The 20577-nt window shown below is 46.8% G+C and overlaps 1 protein-coding gene across 2 annotated transcripts in view; it reads right to left on the bottom strand.

The window, feature by feature from the left end:
* Positions 1-20577, bottom strand: part of LOC137311613 (WD repeat-containing protein 70) — a 223133-nt gene that overhangs the window by 123008 nt on the left and 79548 nt on the right. For both annotated transcript variants that reach the window (XM_067978710.1, XM_067978711.1), the window contains one exon: positions 17735-17888. In XM_067978710.1, the coding sequence (XP_067834811.1) occupies positions 17735-17888 (154 nt within the window). The remainder of the gene's footprint in view (positions 1-17734; positions 17889-20577) is intronic.

Genomic DNA, 20577 nt, shown 5'->3' with positions numbered 1-20577 from the left:
CTGGAGAGTTTTCCCCCTGATTCCCATTGACTTCAATTTTACTAGGGCTCCTTGGTGCCACACTCGGTCAAATGCTGCCTTGATGTCAAGGGCAGTCGCTCTCACCTCACCTCTGGAATTCAGCTCTTTTGTCCATGTTTGGACCAAGGCTGTAATGAGGTCTGGAGCTGAGTGGTCCTGGCGGAACCCAAACTGAGCATCGGTGAGCAGGTGATTGGTGAGTAAGTGCCGCTTGATAGCACTGTCGACGACACCTTCCATCACTTTGCTGATTTGAGAGTAGACTGATGGTGCAGTAACTGGTCGGATTGGATTTGACTTGCTTTTTGTGGACAGGACATACCTGGGCAATTTTCCACTTTGTCGGGTAGATGCCAGTGTTGTAGCTGTACTGGAACAGCTTGGCTGGAGGCGCGGTTAGTTCTGGAGCACAAGTCTTCAGCACTACAGCCGGGATGTTGTCGGGGCCTATGGTCTTTGCTGTATCCAATGCACTCCAGCCGTTTCTTGGTATCACGTGGAGTGAATCGAATTGGCTGAAGACTGGCTTCTGTGATGGTGGGGATATCGGGAGGAAGCCGAGATGGATCATCCACTCGGCACTTCTGGCTGAAGATGGTTGCAAACGCTTCAGCCTTGTCTTTTGCACTCACGTGCTGGACTCCGCCATCATTGAGGATGGGGATGTTTGCAGAGCCTCCTCCTCCCGTTAGTTGTTTAACTGTCCACCACCATTCACGATTGGATGTAGCAGGACTGCAGAGCTTTGATCTGATTCGTTGGTTGTGGAATCGCTTAGCTCTGTCTATAGCATGCATGTAGTCCTGTGTTGTAGCTTCACCAAGTTGGCACCTCATTTTTAGGTACGCCTGGTGCTGGCCTTCTACATTCCTCATTGAACCAGGGTTGATCCCCTGGCTTGTTGGTAATGGTAAAGTGAGGAATATGCCAGGCCATGAGGTTACAGATTGTGCTGGAATACAATTCTGCTGCTGCTGATGGCCCACAGCGCCTCATGGATGCCCAGTTTTGAGCTCCTGGATCTGTTCTGAATCTATCCCATTTAGCACGGTGGTAGTGCCACACAGCACGTTGGATGGTGTCCTCAGTGCGAAGACGGGACTTCATCTCCACGAGGACTGTGCGGTGGTCACTCCCACCAATACTCTCACGGACAGACGCACCTGCGACGGGTAGATTCGTGAGGACGAGGTCAAAAAGATTTTTCCCTCGTGTTGATTTGCTCACCACCACCTGCCGCAGGCCCAGTCTAGCAGCTATGTCCTTCAGGACTCAGCCAGCTCGGTCAGTAGTGGTGCTACCGAGCCACTCTTGGTGATGGACATTGAAGTCCCCCACCCAGAGTACATTTTGTGTCCTTGCTACCCTCAGTGCTTCCTCAACATGGAGGAGGACTGATTCATCAGCTGAGGGAGGACGGTAGGTGGTAATCAGCAGGAGGTTTCCTTGCCCATGTTTGACCTGATGCCAGGAGATTTCATGGGTCCGGAGTCAATGTTGAGGACTCCCAGGGCCACTCCCTCCTGACTGTATACCACTGTACCACCACCTCTGGTGGGTCTGTCCTGCCGGTGGGACAGGACATATCCAGGGATGGTGATGGAAGAGTCTGTTACAGTACCGAAACAGGGTATAGAATCAGTGTTACAGTACAGAAACAGGGTATGAAATTCGAGAGTGTTACAATGCAGAAACAACATATAGAACCTGGGAATGTTACAGTATAGAAACAACATATAGAATCAGGGAGTGTTACAGTACAGAAATGTGGTATAGTATCCGAGTGTTACTGTACAGAAACAGGGTATAGAATCAGGGAGAGATATAGTACAGAAACAGGGTACAGAAACAGAGAGTGTTACAGTACAGAAACAGGGTACAGAAACAGAGAGTGTTACAGTACAGAAACAGGGTACAGAAACAGAGAGTGTTACAGTACAGAAACAGAGTATAGAATCAGAGAGTGTTACAGTACAGAAACAGGGTATAGAATCAGAGAGTGTCACAGTACAGGAACAGGGTATAGAAACAGAGAGTGTTACAGTACAGAAACAGGGTACAGAAACAGAGTGTTACAGTACAGAAACAGGGTATAGAATCAGAGAGTGTTACAGTACAGAAACAGGGTACAGAAACAGAGAGTGTTACAGTACAGAAACAGGGTATAGAATCAGAGAGTGTTACAGTACAGAAACAGGGTATAGAATCAGAGAGTGTTACAGTACAGAAACAGGGTATAGAATCAGGGAGTGTTACAGTACAGAAACAGGGTATAGAATCAGGGAGTGTTACAGTACAGAAACAGGGTATAGAATCAGAGAGTGTTACAGTACAGGAACAGGGTATAGAATCAGAGAGTGTTACAGCACAGAAACAGGGTATAGAATCAGAGAGTGTTACAGTACAGGAACAGGGTATAGAATCAGGGAGTGTCACAGTACAGAAACAGGGTATAGAATGAGAGAGTGTCACAGTACAGAAACAGGGTATAGAATCAGAGAGTGTTACAGTACAGAAACAGGGTATAGAATGAGAGAGTGTCACAGTACAGAAACAGGGTATAGAATCAGAGAGTGTTACAGTACAGAAACAGGGTATAGAATGAGAGAGTGTCACAGTACAGAAACAGGGTATGGAATGAGAGAGTGTCACAGTACAGAAACAGGGTATAGAATCAGAGAGTGTTACAGTACAGAAACAGGGTATAGAATCAGAGAGTGTTACAGTACAGGAACAGGGTATAGAATCAGGGAGTGTCACAGTACAGAAACAGGGTATAGAATGAGAGAGTGTCACAGTACAGGAACAGGGTATAGAATCAGAGAGTGTCACAGTACAGAAACAGGGTCTGGAATCAGGGAGTGTTACAGTACAGAAACAGGGTATAGAATCAGGGAGTGTCACAGTACAGAAACAGGGTATAGAATCAGAGAGTGTTACAGTACAGAAACAGGGTATAGAATCAGAGAGTGTTACAGTACAGAAACAGGGTATAGAATCAGAGAGTGTTACAGTACAGGAACAGAGTATAGAATCAGAGAGTGTTACAGTACAGAAACAGGGTATAGAATCAGAGAGTGTTACAGTACAGAAACATGGTATAGAATCAGAGAGTGTTACAGTACAGAAACAGGGTATAGAATCAGAGAGTGTCACAGTACAGAAACAGGGTATAGAATCAGGGAGTGTTACAGTACAGAAACAGGGTATAGAATCAGGGAGTGTCACAGTACAGGAACAGAGTATAGAATCAGAGAGTGTTACAGTACAGAAACAGGGTATAGAATCAGGGAGTGTTACAGTACAGAAACAGGGTATAGAATCAGGGAGTGTTACAGTACAGAAACAGGGTATAGAATCAGAGACTGTTACAGTACAATTCTGAGTATTCCTGGATACAAGGTGCTCAGGAAAGATAGGGAGGGAAAGAAAGGAGGAGGGTGGGAGTATTGTTTAAAGATAATGTTGTAGTGCTGGAGAGAGAGGATGTCCTGGAGGGGCCATGGGTGGAATCTATTTGGTTAGAGTTAAGAAACAATAGAGGTGCCATTACACTACTGGGTGTATTCTATAGGCCACCAACTAGTGGGAAGGATATGGAGGAACAAATCTTCTGGGAAATTACAGAGAGGTGCAAGAGCCACAGAGTAGTGATAACGGGGGACTTCAACTATCCGAATATAGGCTGGGCTAGTAATAGTCTGAGGGGCAAAGAAGGGGAGGAATTTCTCAACAAATTCAGAAGAACTTTCTTGACCAGTACATTTCTGGCCCAACGAGGAAGGAGGCATTGCTGGATCTGGTTCTGGGGAATGGGGTGGGTCAAGTGGAGTAAGTGTCAGTGGGGGAACATTTCGAAAACCGCGATCAGAGTATCATATGGTTCAGATTAGCTATGGGAAAGGACAAGGAGCAATCTAGAGTAAAAATACTCAAAAGAGATGGTTCGGGTACAGTCTAGACATATTCCCATGAGGCAGAAAGGTGGGGTAACTAAAGCCAGAGCTCCCTGGATGACAAAAGAGATAGTGAGTAAGATGAAGTGGAAAAAAGGGGCATATGACAGTTGTCAGGTTGATAACACAAGTGAGAACAGGACAGAATATAGAAAGTTCAAAGGGGAACTGAAAGAGGAAATACGAGGGGCAAAGAAAGAGTATGAGAATAGTCTGGCGGCCAATATAAAAGGGAATCCAAGATATTTCTACAGACATGTAAACAGTAAATGGGTAGTAAGAGGAGGGGTCGGGCCGATTGAAGATCTACACATGGAGGCAGAGGGCACGGCCGAGGTACTAAATGAGTACTTTGAATCTGTCTTTAGCACTGAATGCGGCCAACACAGAGTGACCTGCTGAGAGTTTGGTACGTGTGGGAGTTCGGTGAAGTGGGGGAAGGAGGTGCTGCTTTGCCTTGCTTTTCCGAACTTTTTCCCCAGAGCGGCAGTGGACCTGAGCGTAGAAGACTGAGATTGGGGAATAAAAGCAGCAGCAGACCTGCAACAAGAGACAACTACTGTGCGACGTCACAGGTGAGGCAGGAGAGTCCGAGAGGTGAGCAGAGTATAAAAGGAGAGACCGAGAGCGGGAGGAGTCTGAGAGTCTAAGGCAAGTCATCGCAGCAGAGCTCGCACCCGTGATATGCTCCTCCTGCACTACGTGGGGAGTCATAGACACTACCAGTGTCCCTGGCGACCATGTGTGCATGAAGTGTGTCCAGCTGCAGCAACTGGCTAACCGTATTTCGGAGCTGGAGCTGCGGGTGGATTCGCTGTGGAGCATCAGTGATGCCGAGACTATCGTGGATAGCACATTCAGTGAGGTGGTCACACCGCAGGTCAAGATTACGCAGGCAGAAAGGAAATGGCAGAGTAAAAGGACTAGGCAAGTAGAGCAGGAGTCCCCTGGGGCCATCTCCCTCTCAAACAGATATTCTGCTTTGGATACTGTTGAGGGAGATGGCTAATCAGGGGAAAGCAGCAAGAGCCAAGTTCGGGGCACCACGGGTGGCTCTGCTGCACAGGAGGGGAGGAAGAAGAGTGGCAGGGCTATAGTGATAGGGGATTCAATTGTAAGGGGAACAGATAGGCGTTTCGACAGCCGCAAACGTGACTCCAGGATGGTATGTTGCCTCCCTGGTGCTAGGGTCAAGGTTGTCGCGGAGTGGCTGCAGGACATTCTGGAGGGGGGGTGAACAGCCAGGAGTCGTGGTCCATATCGGTACCAATGACATAGGTAAAAAAAGGGATGAGGTCCTGCAAGGTGAATTTAAGGAGTTAGGAGATAAATTAAAAAGCAGGACTTCAAAGGTAGTGATCTCAGGATTACTTGGAGAAGCAAGGATTAATCAGGGATAGTCAACATGGCTTTGTCAAGGGAAGATCATGTCTGACTAATTTGATTGAATTTTTGAGGGGGTGACTAGGCGTGTGGATGAGGGTAACGCAGTGGATGTGGTATACATGGATTTCAGTAAGGCCTTCGATAAAGTCCCCCACAGGAGACTGGTCAAGAAGGTACGAGCCCATGGAGTCCAGGGTGCCTTGGCACTTTGGATACAAAACTGGCTTAGTGGCAGAAGGCAGAGGGTGATGGTCGAAGGTTGTTTTTGTGACTGGAAACCTGTGGCCAATGGGGTACCACAGGGATCTGTGCTGGGGCCCTTGCTGTTTGTGGTCTACATTAACGACTTGGATATGAATGTAAAAGGTATGATCAGTAAGTTCGCTGATGATACAAAAATTGGTAGGGTGGTAAATAGCGAGGAGGATAGCCTCAGTCTGCAGGACGATATAGATGGGTTGGTCAGATGGGCGGAACAGTGGCAAATGGAATTTAACCCGGAAAAGTGCGAGGTGATGCACTTTGGAGGGACGAACAAGGCAAGGGAATACACAATGAATGGGAAGACCCTAGGCAAGACAGAGGGTGAGAGGGATCTTGGTGTGCAAGTTCACAGATCCCTGAAGGCGGCGGAACAGGTAGATAAGGTGGTAAAGAAGGCATATGGGATACTTGCCTTTATTAGCCGAGGCATAGAATATAAGAGCAAGGAGGTTATGATGGAGCTGTATAAAACACTGGTCAGGCCACAGCTGGAGTACTGTGTGCAGTTCTGGTCGCCACACTACAGGAAGGATGTGATCGCTTTGGAGAGGGTGCAGAGGAGATTCACCAGGATGTTACCAGGGCTGGAGCGCTTCAGCTATGAAGAGAGACTGGGAAGATTGGGTTTGTTTTCCTTGGAGCAGAGGAGGCTGAGGGGGGACATGATTGAGGTGTACAAAATTATGAGGGGCATAGATAGGATGGATACTAAGGAGCTTTTTCCCTTCGTTGAGGGTTCTATAACAAGGGGACATAGATTCAAGGTAAAAGGCGGGAGGTTTCGAGGGGATTTGAGAAAGAACTTTTTCACCCAGAGGGTGGTTGGAGTCTGGAACTCACTGCCTGAGAGGGTTGTGGAGGCAGGAACCCTCACAACATTCAAGAAGCATTTGGATGAGCACTTGAAATGCCGTAGCATACAAGGCTACGGACCAAATGCTGGAATATGGGATTAGATTAGACAGGGCTTGATGGCCGGCGCGGACACAATGGGCCGAAGGGCCTCTATCCGTGCTGTATAACTCTATGACTCTATGACTACCGGTGCCACATGATAGTGAGTATAGGAACAGGAGAATAGACCGGATGAATGCTTGGCTGCAGGGATGGTGTAGGAGGGAGGGATTTAGATTCCTGGGACATTGGGACCGGTTCTGGGGAAGGTGGGACCTGGACAAGCGGGACGGGTTACAACCGAGCAGGACCGGGACCAATGTCCTCGTGGGGGGGGGTTTGCTAGTGCTGTTGGGGAAGGTTTAAACTAGAGTGGCAGGGGGATGGGAACCTGAGCGGGGAGTCAGAAGGGAGTAAAGTTGAGAGCAGCAAGAGAGGGCAAGACCCAGGGGAAATCTACAATACAAATAGTACAAACAGTTGTTCAAGAACAAGTGAAAAGGAAAAGCGTAGAGCAGCGGAAAGAAAGTGTACTTTAGGCACTACAGATAAAGTGAAAACTAGAAGATGTAAGGTGATTAACCCAGCATCAAAGCTGAAGGTCAGGCTCGGGTGTGTGGCCCAACTAAGAGTTCTATATACAAATGCACGGAGTAGAAGGAATAAATTAAATGAACTCCAGGATCAAATTCAAATTGGAGGGTATGACATGATAGCTATTATGGAGACATGGCTGCAGGATGGTCAGGATTGGAAACTAAATATACCGGGTTACAAGGTCTACAGGAGAGGCAGGGAAAATGGAAGAGGGGGAGGAGAAGCCTTTATGATCAGAGATGAAATCACTTCAATGATAAAGGAGGATATAACGAGAGGTAAGCAGCCAACAGAGACCTTATGGGTTGAATTGAGAAATAGGAAAGGATCCAAGAATATAGTGGGACTTGTGTATAGGAGCCCTGGCAGCAGCTCTGAAGTGCTAGATTGTATAAATGCAGAGATTAGACAAGCGTGTAAGAAAGGCATAGTGGTCTTAATGGGGGACTTTAACCTTCACATAGATTGGGAAGAGCAGACTAGCAACTGTCAGAAAGGTAGTGAATTTCTTGAGTGTGTTCGGGATAGTTTTCTGCAGCAGTATGTCCTGGAGGCAACAAGGGGGCAAGCCATACTAGATTTAGTAATGAGAAATGAACCAGATTTGGTTAACGGCTTAACTGTGCGTGAACATCTATCCAATAGTGATCATAACATGGTCGAGTTCAATGTAGTGTTTGAAAGGGAAAAAAGTGAATCAGCTGCTAAGATTCTAGACTTGGGCAAGGCCGACTTCAATGGGATGAGACAGAGACTGTCCACAGTAAACTGGGCAAATCTGTTAATGGGTAGAACGACTGATGATCAGTGGGAAATGTTAAAAGAAACATTTAACGTGATACAGAATCGGTTTATAACCCTGAGGGGCAAGAACTCTACTTGCCAAAAGAAACAGCCATGGACAACTAAAGAGGTAAGGGACAGTATAAGACATAAGGAAAGGGCATACAAAAAGGAAAAAAATGGCACAGATCCTGGCGAATGGGAAAGATACAAAGATCAACAAAGGGTCACAAAACAGATTGTAAGCTAGAAAAAGAGAGTTTGAAAAGAAACTCGCAAGGGATATCAAAACCAATACGAAGAACTTTTATAGTTACATTAGGAGAAAGAGGGTGGTCAGGAGCAGTGTTGGCCCCATAAAAACTGAAAGTGGGGATATTGTCATTGACAATGGGGAAATGGCGGACATGTTGAACAATTACTTTGCGTCAGTATTTACAGTAGAAAAAGAGGATAGCATGCCGGAAATCCCAAGAAAACTAATATTGAATCGGGGACAGGGACTCAATAAAATTAACATAAGTAAAGCAACAGTAATGAAGAAAATAATAGCACTGAAGAGTGACAAATCCCCAGGACCAGATGGTTTCCATCCCAGGGTTTTAAAGGAAGTAGGTGAGCACATTGTGGATGCCCTAACTATAATCTTTCAAACTTCACTAGATTCAGGAACTGTCCCTCCAGATTGGAAAATTGCACGCCACTCCGCTTTTTAAGAAAGGAGAGGGAGGGAAACCGGGGAATTATAGACCAGTTGGCCTAACATCTGTTGTGGGGAAATTGCTGGAGTCTATAATTAAGGATAGGGTGACTGAACACCGAAAGAGACTGTTAGCTAAGAGAGAAGCCCATGGAATCGAGGGAAAAGTACGGACTTAGGAAGTTTGCTGAGCGAAAGGCGACAGAGAGTAGGGATAATGGGTAGGTACTCACATTGGCAGGATGTAACTTTTTTTTTTATTCGTTCACGGGATGTGGGTGTCGCTGGCAAGGCCGGCATTTATTGCCCATCCCTAATTGCCCTCGAGAAGGTGGTGCTGAGCCGCCTTCTTGAACCGCTGCAGTCCGTGTGGTGACGGTTCTCCCACAGTGCTGTTCGGAAGGGAGTTCCAGGATTTTGACCCAGCGACGATGAAGGAACGGCGATATATTTCCAAGTCGGGATGGTGTGTGACTTGGAGGGGAACGTGCAGGTGGTGTTGTTCCCATGTACCTGCTGCCCTTGTCCTTCTAGGTGGTAGAGGTCGCGGGTTTGGGAGGTGCTGTCGAAGAAGCCTTGGCGAGTTGCTGCAGTGCATCGTGTGGATGGTACACACTGCAGCCACAGTGCGCCGGTGGTGAAGGGAGTGAATGTTTAGGGTGGTGGATGGGATGCCAATCAAGCGGGCTGCTTTATCTTGGATGGTGTCGAGCTTCTTGAGTGTTGTTGGAGCTGCACTCATCCAGGCAAGTGGAGAGTATTCCATCACACTCCTGACTTGTGCCTTGTAGATGGTGGAAAGGCTTTGGGGAGTCAGGAGGTGAGTCACTCGCCGCAGAATACCCAGCCTCTGACCTGCTCTCGTAGCCATGGTATTTATATGGCTGGTCCAGTTAAGTTTCTGGTCAATGGTGACCCCCAGGATGTTGATGGTGGGGGATTCGGCGATGGTAATGCCGTTGAATGTCAAGGGGAGGTGGTTAGACTCTCTCTTGTTGGAGATGGTCATTGCCTGGCACTTATCTGGCGCGAATGTTACTTGCCACTTATCAGCCCAAGCCTGGATGTTGTCCAGGTCTTGCTGCATGCAGGCTCGCACTGCTTCATTATCTGAGGGGTTGCAAATGGAAATGAACACTGTGCAGTCATCAGCGAACATCCCCATTTCTGACCTTATGATGGAGGGAAGGTCATTGATGAAGCAGCTGAAGATGGTTGGGCCTAGGACACTGCCCTGAGGAACTCCTGCAGCAATGCCCTGGGGCTGAGATGATTGGCCTCCAACAACCACTACCATCTTCCTTTGTGCTAGGTATGACTCCAGCTACTGGAGAGTTTTCCCCCTGATTCCCATTGACTTCAATTTTACTAGGGCTCCTTGGTGCCACACTCGGTCAAATGCTGCCTTGATGTCAAGGGCAGTCACTCTCACCTCACCTCTGGAATTCAGCTCTTTTGTCCATGTTTGGACCAAGGCTGTAATGAGGTCTGGAGCCGAGTGGTCCTGGCGGAACCCAAACTGAGCATCGGTGAGCAGGTTATTGGTGAGTAAGTGCCGCTTGATAGCACTGTCGACGACACCTTCCATCACTTTGCTGATGATTGAGAGTAGACTGATGGGGCGGTAATTGGCCGGATTGGATTTGTCCTGCTTTTTGTGGACAGGACATACCTGGGCAATTTTCCACATTGTCGGGTGGATGCCAGTGTTGTAGCTGTACTGGAACAGCTTGGCTAGAGGCGCAGCTAGTTCTGGAGCACAAGTCTTCAGCACTACAGCTGGGATGTTGTCGGGGCCCATAGCCTTTGCTGTATCCAGTGCACTCAGCCGTTTCTTGATATCACGTGGAGTGAATCGAATTGGCCGAAGACTGGCTTCCGTGATGGTGGGGATATCGGGAGGAGGCTGAGATGGATTATCCACTTGGCACTTCCGGCTGAAGATGGTTGCAAACGCTTCAGCCTTGTCTTTTGCACTCACGTGCTGGACTCCGCCATCATTGAGAATGGGGATGTTTGCAGAGCCTCCTCCTCCCGTTAGTTGTTTAATTGTCCACCACCATTCACGACTGGATGCGGCAGGACTGCAGAGCTTTGATCTGATCCATTGGTTGTGGAATCGCTTAGCTCTGTCTATAGCATGTTGCTTCCGCTGTTTAGCATGAATGTAGTCCTGAGTTGCAGCTTCACCAGGTTGGCACCTCATTTTTAGGTACGCCTGGTGCTGCTCCTGGCATGCTCTTCTACACTCCTCATTGAACCAGGGTTGATCCCCTGGCTTGTTGGTAATGGTAGAGTGAGGAATATGCCGGGCCATGAGGTTACAGATTGTGCTGGAATACAATTCTGCTGCTGCTGATGGCCCACAGCGCCTCATGGATGCCCAGTTTTGAGCTGCTAGATCTGTTCTGAATCTATCCCATTTAGCACGGTGGTAGTGCCACACAACACGTTGGATGGTGTCCTCAGTGCGAAGACGGGACTTCATCTCCACGAGGACTGTGCGGTGGTCACTCCTACCAATACTGTCATGGACAGATGCATTTGCGACAGGTAGATTGGTGAGGACGAGGTCAAGTAAGTTTTTCCCTCGTGTTGGTTCGCTCACCACCTGCCGCAGGCCCAGTCTGGCAGCTATGTCCTTCAGGACTCGGCCAGCTCGGTCAGTAGTGGTGCTACCGAGCCACACTTGGTGATGGACATTGAAGTCCCCCACCCAGAGTACATTTTGTGCCCTTGCTACCCTCAGTGCTTCCTCCACGTGGTGTTCAACATGGAGGAGGACTGATTCATCAGCTGAGGGAGGACGGTCGGTGGTAATCAGCAGGAGGTTTTCCTTGCCCCTGTTTGACCTGATGCCATGAGATTTCATGGGGTCCAGAGTCAATGTTGAGGACTCCCAGGGCCACTCCCTCCTGACTGTATATCACTGTACCGCCACCTCTGGTGGGTCTGTCCTGCCGGTGGGACAGGACATACCCAGGGATGGTGATGGAAGAGTCTGGGACGTTGGCTGAAAGATATGATTCTGTGAGTATGGCTATGTCAGGCTGTTGCTTGACTTGTCTGTGGGACAGCTCTCCCAATTTTGGCACAAGTCCCCAGATGTTCGTAAGGAGGACCTTGCAGGGTCGACTGGGCTTGGTGTTTTGCCCTTGTCGTGTCCGGTGCCCAGTGGTCCGATGCCGGGTGATCCGTCCGGTATTATTCTTATTATGACTTTTCGTAGCGAGATTTTACAACTGAGTGGCTTGCTAGGCCATTTCAGAGGGCAATTAAGAATCAACCACATTGCTGTGGGTCTGGAGTCACATATAGGCCAGACTGGGTAAGGGCGGCAGGCTTCCTTCCCTAAAGGACATTAGTGAACCAGATGGGTTTTTACGACAATCCGGTCGTTTCATGGCCATCATTACTGATACTAGTATTTTAATTCCAGATTTTTTTATTTAATTAATTGAATTTAATTAATTAATTGAATTTTTTTAATTCGCCAGCTGCCGTGGCGGGATTTGAACTCATGACTCTGGATTTTAGTCCAGGCCTCTGGATTACTAGACCAGTAACATAACCACTATGCTACCGTACCCATTGACTAGTGGAGTCCCGCAGGGATCTGTCTTGGGGCCTCAATTATTCACAATATTTATTAACGACTTAGATGAAGGCATAGAAAGTCTCATATCTAAGTTTGCCGATGACACAAAGATTGGTGGCATTGTAAGCAGTGTGGATGAAAACATAAAATTACAAAGCGATATTGATAGATTAGGTGAATGGGCAAAACTGTGGCAAATGGAATTCAATGTTGACAAATGTGAGGTCATCCACTTTGGATCAAAAAAGGATAGAACATGGTACTTTCTAAATGGTAAAAAATTAAAAACAGTGGATGTACAAAGGGATTTAGGGGTTCAGGTACATGGATCATTGAAGTGTCATGAACAGGTGCAGAAAATAATCAAGATGGCGAATGGAATGCTGGCCTTTATATCTAGAGGACTAGAGTACAAGGGGGCAGAGGTTATGCTGCAGCTATACAAAACCCTGGTTAGACCACACCTGGAGTACTGTGAGCAGTTCTGGGCACCGCACCTTCGGAAGGACATATTGGCTTTGGAGGGAGTGCAGCGTAGGTTTACTAGAATGATACCCAGACTTCAAGGGTTAAGTTACGAGGAGAGATTACACAAATTGGGGTTGTATTCTCTGGCGTTTCGAAGGTTAAGGGGTGATCTGATCGAAGTTTATAAGATATTAAGGGGAACAGATAGGGTGGATAGAGAGAAACTATTTCCGCTGGTTGGGGATTCTAGGAGTAGGGGGCACAGTCTAAAAATTAGAGCCTGACCTTTCAGGAGCAAGATTAGAAAACATTTCTACACACAAAGGGTGGTAGAAGTTTGGAACTCTCTTCCGCAAACGGCAATTGATACTAGCTCAATTGCTACATTTAAATCTGAGATAGACAGTTTTTTGGCAACCAAAGGTATTAAGGGATATGGGCCAAAGGCAGGTATATGGAGTTAGATCACAGATCAGCCATGATCTTATCAAATGGCGGAGCAGGCACAAGGGGCTGAATGGCCTACTCCTGTTCCTATGTTCCTATAAAAGGTGCTGCCAGAATCTCAGTAAAAGAAGATGTAGTTGAGATACTGGATGAGCTTAAAATTGATAAAGAAGAGGTACGAGAAAGGCTGGCTGTACTTAAAGTAGATAAAGTCACCCGGTCCGAATGGGATGCGTCCGAAGATGTGAGGGAATTCAGGGTGGAAATTGTGGAGGCACTGGCCATAACCTTCCAATCTTTCTTAGATACAGGGGCGGTGCCAAAGGACTGGAGAATTGCAAATGTTAAACCCTTGTTCAAGAAAGGATGTAAGGATAAACCCAGCAACTACAGGCCAGTCAGTTTAACCTCAGTGGTGGGGAAACTTTTAGAAACAATAATTCAAGGCAAAATTAACATTCACTTGGACAAGTATGGATTAATTAAGGAAAGCCAGCACGGATTTTGAAGTCCTTTCGTCAGAAACGGGAGAATTTATAATGGGGAACAAGGAAATGGCAGAGCAATTAAACAAATACTTTGGTTCTGTCTTCACGGAAGAGGACAAAGATAACTTCCCAGAAATGCTCGGGAACCAAGGGACCAGTGAGAAGGAGGAATTAAAGGAAATTAGTATTAGTAAAGAACAAGTGCTGGAGAAATTAATGGGACTGAAAGCCGATAAATGCCCCGGGTGCCTGATAATCTGCATCCCAGAGTATTAAAAGAGGTAGCCATGGAAATAGTGGATGCATTGGTTGTCATCTTCCAAAATTCTATAGAGTACGGAACAGTTCCTGCAGATCGGAGGGTGACAAATGTCACCCCACTATTTAAAATAGGAGGGAGAGAGAAAACAGGGAACTACAGACTGGTTAGCCTAACACCAGAGTTGGGAAAATGCTAGAGTCTATTATAAAGGATGTAATAACAGGACACTTAGAAAATATCAACGGGATTAGACAAAGTCAACATGGATTTATGAAAGGGACATCATGTTTGACAAACCTACTGGAGTTTTTTTTGAGGATGTAACAGGTAGAATAGATAAGGGAGAACCAGTGGATGTGGTTTATTTGGATTTTCAGAAGGCCTTTGATAAAGTCCCACATAAGAGTTTAGTGTGCACAATTAAAGCACATGGGATTGGGGGTAATATACTGGCATGGATTGAAAATTGGTTAACAGACAGGAAACAGAGAGTAGGAATAAATGAGTCTTTTTCGGGGTGGCAGGCGGTGACTAGTGGGGTACCGCAGGGATCAGTGCTTGGGCCCCAGCTATTCACAATATATATCAATGATTTGGATGAGGGAACTAAATGGAATATTTCCAAGTTTGCTGACGACACAAAACTAGGTGGGATCGTGAGTTTTGAGGAGGATGCAAAGAGGCTTCAAGGAGATTTGGACAAGTTGAGTGAGTGGGCAAATTCATGGCTGATGCAATATAATGTGGATAAATGTGAAGTTATCCACTTCGGAAGGAAAAACAGAAAGGCAGAGTATTATTTAAATGTTGATGTACAAAGGGACCTGGGTGTCCTTGTACACCAGTCACTGAAAGCAAAGTCAACATGGATTTATGAAAGGGTGCAGCAAGCAGTTAGGAAGGCAAATGGTATGTTGGCCTGCATTGCAAGAGGATTTGAGAACAGGAGCAAGGATGTCCTCCTGCAGTTATGCAGGGCCCTGGTGAGACCACACCTGGAGTATTGTGTGCAATTTTGGTCTCCTTACCAAAGAAAGGATATACTTGCCATCGAGGGAGTGCAGCGAAGGTTCACCAGACTGATTCCTGGGATGGCAGGACTGTCGTATGAGGAGAGATTGGGTCGACTCGGCCTGTATTCACTCGAGTTTAGAAGAATGAGACAGGAGCTAGACTGGATGCAGGGAGGATGTTTCCCCTGGCTGGGGGATCCAGAACGAGGAGTCACAGTCTCAGGATACGGGGTAGGACATTTAGGACTGAGATGAGGAGACATTTTTTCACTCAGAGAGTGGTGAACCTGTGGAATTCTCTACCAGAGAAGGCTGTGGAAGCCAAGTCACTGAATATATTTAAGGAGCTAGATAGATTTCTGGACATGAAAGGCATCAAGGGGTATGGGGAGAGAGCGGGAACATGGTATTGAGATAGAGGATCAGCCATGATCATATTGAATGGCGGAGCAGGCTCGAAGGGCCGAATGGCCTACTCCTGCTCCTATTTTCTATGTTTCTTTGTCTATGTTTCTATGGCAAATCGTGGTTAACTAACTTGATTTGAGTTTTTTGATGAGGTAACAGAGAGGGTAGATGTGGGCAATGTTGTTGATGTGTATATGGACATCCAAAAGGCGTTTGATAAAGTGCTGCATAATAGGCTTGTCATCAAAGTTGAAGCCCATGGAATAAAGGGGGCAGCGGCAGCATGGATACAAAACTGGCTAAGTGACAGGAAACAGAGAGTAGTGGTGAATGGTTGTTTTTCTGACTGGAGGGAGGTGTGCAGTGGTGTTCCCCAGGGGTCAGTGCTGGGACCACTGCTTTTCTTGATATATATTAATGACTTGGACTTGGGTGCACAGCACACAATTTCAAAATCTGCAGATGACAGAAAACTTGGAAGAATAGTGAACATTGAGGAGGATGGTGATGGAGTTCAAGAGGATATGGACAGGCAAGTGGAATGGGCGGACACATGGCAGATGAAATTTAACGCAGAGAAGTGCTAAGGATACATTTTGGTGGGAAGAACGAGGAGAGGCAATATAAACGGAAGGGTAGAATTCTAAAGGGGGTGCAGGAACAGAGTGACCTGGGGGTATATGTGGAAAGGTCATTGAAGGTGGCAGGAGAGGTTGAGAAAGCGGCTAAAAAAGCATACGGGATCCTAGGCTTTATAAATAGAGGCATAGAGTACAAAAGCAAAGAGGTTATGATGAACCTTCAGAAAACACTGATTTGGCCACAACCGGAGTGTTGTCCAGTTCTGGGCACCGCACTTTAGGAAAGATGTAAAGGCCTTAGAGAGGGTGCAGAAGAGATTTACAAGAATGATTCCAGGGATGAGAGACTTCAGTTACGTGGATAGACTGGAGAAGCTGGGATTGTTCTCCTTAGAGCAGAGAAGGTCAAGAGGAGATTTGATAGAGGTATTCAAAATCATGAAGGGTTTAAATAAAGTAAATAAAGACAAACTGTTGCCATTGGCGGAAGGGTCAAGAACCAGAGGACACAAATTTAAGGTGATTGGCAAAAAAACCAAAGGCGACATGAGGAAAAACTTTTTTACGCAGCGAGTGGTTAGGATCTGGAATGTACTGCCCGAGGGGGTGATGGAGGCAGATTCAATCATGGCCTTCAAAAGGGAATTGGATAAGTACTTGAAGGAAAAAAATTTGCAGGGCTACAGGGAAAGGGTGGGGGATTGGGACTCGCTGGATTGCCCATTCACAGATCCACACGGGCTCAACAGGCCGAATAGCCTCCTTCTGTGATTCAGTGCAGAAAGGGTATAGAATTAGAGTGTCTTACAGTACAGATGCTGGTCACTGGAAGGGTCAGACTGGCCGGAGGCCTGGTCAGTGGAAGGGTCAGACTGGCCGGAGGCCTGGTCAGTGGAAGGGTCAGACTGGCCGGAGGTCAGTGGAAGGGTCAGACTGGCCGGAGGTCAGCGGAAGGGTCGCAGGCCTGGTCAGCGGAAGGGTCGCAGGCCTGGTCAGCGGAAGGGTCGCAGGCCTGGTCAGCGGAAGGGTCGCAGGCCTGGTCAGCGGAAGGGTCGCAGGCCTGGTCAGCGGAAGGGTCGCAGGCCTGGTCAGCGGAAGGGTCGCAGGCCTGGTCAGAGACCTGGTCAGTGGAAGGGTCAGACACCTGGTCAGTGGAAGGGTCAGACTGGGTCAGAGACCTGGTCAGTGGAAGGGTCAGACTGGGTCAGAGACCTGGTCAGTGGAAGGGTCAGACTGGGTCAGAGACCTGGTCAGTGGAAGGGTCAGACTGGGTCAGAGACCTGGTCAGTGGAAAGGTCAGACTGGGTCAGAGACCTGGTCAGTGGAAGGGTCAGACTGGGTCAGAGACCTGGTCAGTGGAAGGGTCAGACTGGGTCAGAGACCTGGTCAGTGGAAGGGTCAGACTGGGTCAGAGACCTGGTCAGTGGAAGGGTCAGACTGGCCAGTGGAAGGGTCAGACTGGGTCAGAGACCTGGTCAGTGGAAGGGTCAGACTGGCCAGAGACCTGGTCAGTAGAAGGGTCAGACTGGCCAGAGACCTGGTCAGTAGAAGGGTCAGACTGGCCAGAGACCTGGTCAGTAGAAGGGTCAGACTGGGTCAGAGATCTGGTCAGTGGAAGGGTCAGACTGTTGCAAGTCTGGACTTACAAATGCTGTACATTCATCAACCAGAACCACCCTGGGCGAGAGGGCCAAATGCTACACACAGTAATTCCACTTGTATTTTGGGCGCAGAGAAAGAGACTGGTGTGTAAATAACTGCGTGGATGGGAGAGGCCCACACGGTGCAGATACTCTGCTCCTGTACGCAGCTCGGTGACACATGGCAAGACATGGGACTCCAGTGTAAATCTCAACTTCAGTGGGTACCTTGGTCTTAGCTTGGTCAACAATGTACTGGTCTCCCTTCACGCACTCCATCACCTGGAAACCATCACGGTCCAAGACTTTGGCCTGTGCACTGCCAGCCACACACAGGATCACGTCTCCTGTCGTACTATACTGCAGCGACTTAATCTGGTGACTGAAACAACAGGTAGAAGGTAATAAAACACCATTCACACAATTCACTCAACACCCCACATTCCAATCTTGGGTAGGGTAATGGTCATTCAATCGAACTGTACAGAGTCACTCTTTATTCAGGGTAAGGGTCACTCACTTACTGTACAGAGTTGCTGATTATTAAGCATAAGGGTCACTCACTGTGAAATAGGAAAGGATCTAAGACTATAGTGGGAGTTGTATATAGGAGCCCTGGCAGCAGCTCTGAAGTGCTAGATTGTACAAATGCAGAGATTAAACAAGCGTGTAAGAAAGGCATAGTGGTCTTAATGGGGGACTTTAACCTTCACAGAGATTGGGAAAAGCAGACTAGCAACTGTCAGAAAGGTAGTGAATTTCTTGAGTGTGTCCAGGATAGTTTTTTACAGCAGTATGTCCAAGAGGCAACAAGGGGGCAAGCCATACTAGATTTAGTAATGAGTAATGAACCAGATTTAGTTAACGGCTTAACTGTGCGTGAGCATCTACCCAATAGTGATCATAACATGATCGAGTTCAATGTAGTGTTTGAAAGGGAAAAAAGTGAGTCAGCTGCTAAGATTCTAGACTTGGGCAAGGCCGACTTCAATGGGATGAGACAGAGACTGTCCACAGTAAACTGGGCAAATCTGTTAATGGGTAGAACGACTGATGATCAGTGGGAAATGTTTAAAGAAACATTTAACGTGATACAGAATCGGTTTATACCCCTGAGCGGCAAGAACTCTACTTGCCAAAAGAAACAGCCATGGACAACTAAAGAGGTAAGGGACAGTATAAGACATAAGGAAAGGGCATACAAAAAGGAAAAAAATGGCACAGATCCTGGCGAATGGGAAAGATACAAAGATCAACAAAGGGTCACAAAACAGATTGTAAGCTAGAAAAAGAGAGTTTGAAAAGAAACTCGCAAGGGATATCAAAACCAATACGAAGAACTTTTATAGTTATATTAGGAGAAAGAGGGTGGTCAGGAGCAGTGTTGGCCCCTTAAAAACTGAAAGTGGGGATATTGTCATTGACAATGGGGAAATGGCGGACATGTTGAACAATTACTTTGCGTCAGTATTTACAGTAGAAAAAGAGGATAGCATGCCGGAAATCCCAAGAAAACTAATATTGAATCGGGGACAGGGACTCGATAAAATTAACACAGGTAAAGCAACAGTAATGAAGAAAATAATAGCACTAAAGAGTGACAAGTCCCCAGGACCAGATGGTTTCCATCCCAGGGTTTTAAAGGAAGTAGGTGAGCACATTGCAGATGTCCTAACGATAATCTTTCAAAGTTCTCTAGATTCAGGAACTGTCCCTCTGGATTGGAAAATTGCACATGTCACTCTGCTTTTTAAGAAAGGAGAGAGAGGGAAATCAGGGAATTATAGACCAGTTAGCCTAACATCTGTTGTGGGGAAAATGCTGGAGTCCATAATTAAGGATAGGGTGACTGAACACCTCGAGAATTTTCAGTTAATCAGAGAGAGCCAGCATGGATTTGTGAAAGGTAGGTCGTGCCTGACAAACATGATTGAAATTTTTGAAGAGGTGACTAAAGTAGTGGTCAGGGGAATGTCAATGGATGTTATTTATATGGACTTCCAGAAGGCATTTGATAAGGTCCCACATAAGAGACTGTTAGCTAAGATAGAAGCCCATGGAATCGAGGGAAAAGTACGGACTTGGTTAGGAAATTGGCTGAGCGAAAGGCGATAGAGAGTAGGGATAATGGGAAGGTTCTCACATTGGCAGGATGTGACTAGTGGAGTCCCGCAGGGATCTGTCTTGGGGCCTCAATTATTCACAATATTTATTAACGACTTGGATGAAGGCATAGAAAGTCTCATATCTAAGTTTGCCGATGACACAAAGATTGGTGGCATTGTAAGCAGTGTCGATAAAAACAAAGTTACAAAGGGATATTGATAGATTAGGTGAATGGGCAAAACTGTGGCAAATGGAATTCAATGTAGACAAGTGTGAGATCATCCACTTTGGATCAAAAAAGGATAGAACAGGGTACTTTCTAAATGGTAAAAAGTTGAAAACAGTGGATATCCAAAGGGACTTAGGGGTTCAGGTACATGGATCATTGAAGTGTCATGAACAGGTGCAGAAAATAATCAAGAAGGCTAATGGAATGCTGGCCTTTATATCTTGAGGACGAGAGTACAAGGGGGCAGAAGTTATGCTGCAGCTATACAAAACCCTGGTTAGACCGCACCTGGAGTACTGTGAGCAGTTCTGGGCACCGCACCTTCGGAAGGACATATGGGCCTTGGAGGGAGTGCAGTGTGGGTTTACTGGAATGATACCCGGACTTCAAGGGTTAAGTTATGAGGAGAGATTGCACAAATTGGGGTTGTATTCTCTGGAGTTTCGAAGTTTATAAGATATTAAGGGAAACGGATAGGGTGGATAGAGAGAAACTATTTCCGCTGGTTGGGGATTTTAGGAGTAGGGGGCACAGTCTAAAAATTAGAGCCAGACCTTTCAGGAGTGAGATTAGAAAACATTTCTACACAGAAAGGGTGGTAGAGGTTTGGAACTCTCTTCCGCAAACGGCAATTGATACTAGCTCAATTGCTAAATTTAAATCTGAGATAGATAGCTTTTTGGCAACCAAAGGCATTAAGGGATATGGGCCAAAGGCAGGTATATGGAGTTAGATC

Source organism: Heptranchias perlo, unplaced genomic scaffold (genome assembly GCF_035084215.1).
Source record: "Heptranchias perlo isolate sHepPer1 unplaced genomic scaffold, sHepPer1.hap1 HAP1_SCAFFOLD_366, whole genome shotgun sequence".
NCBI lineage: Eukaryota > Metazoa > Chordata > Chondrichthyes > Hexanchiformes > Hexanchidae > Heptranchias > Heptranchias perlo.
This window is presented reverse-complemented; position numbering and strand designations above follow the sequence as displayed.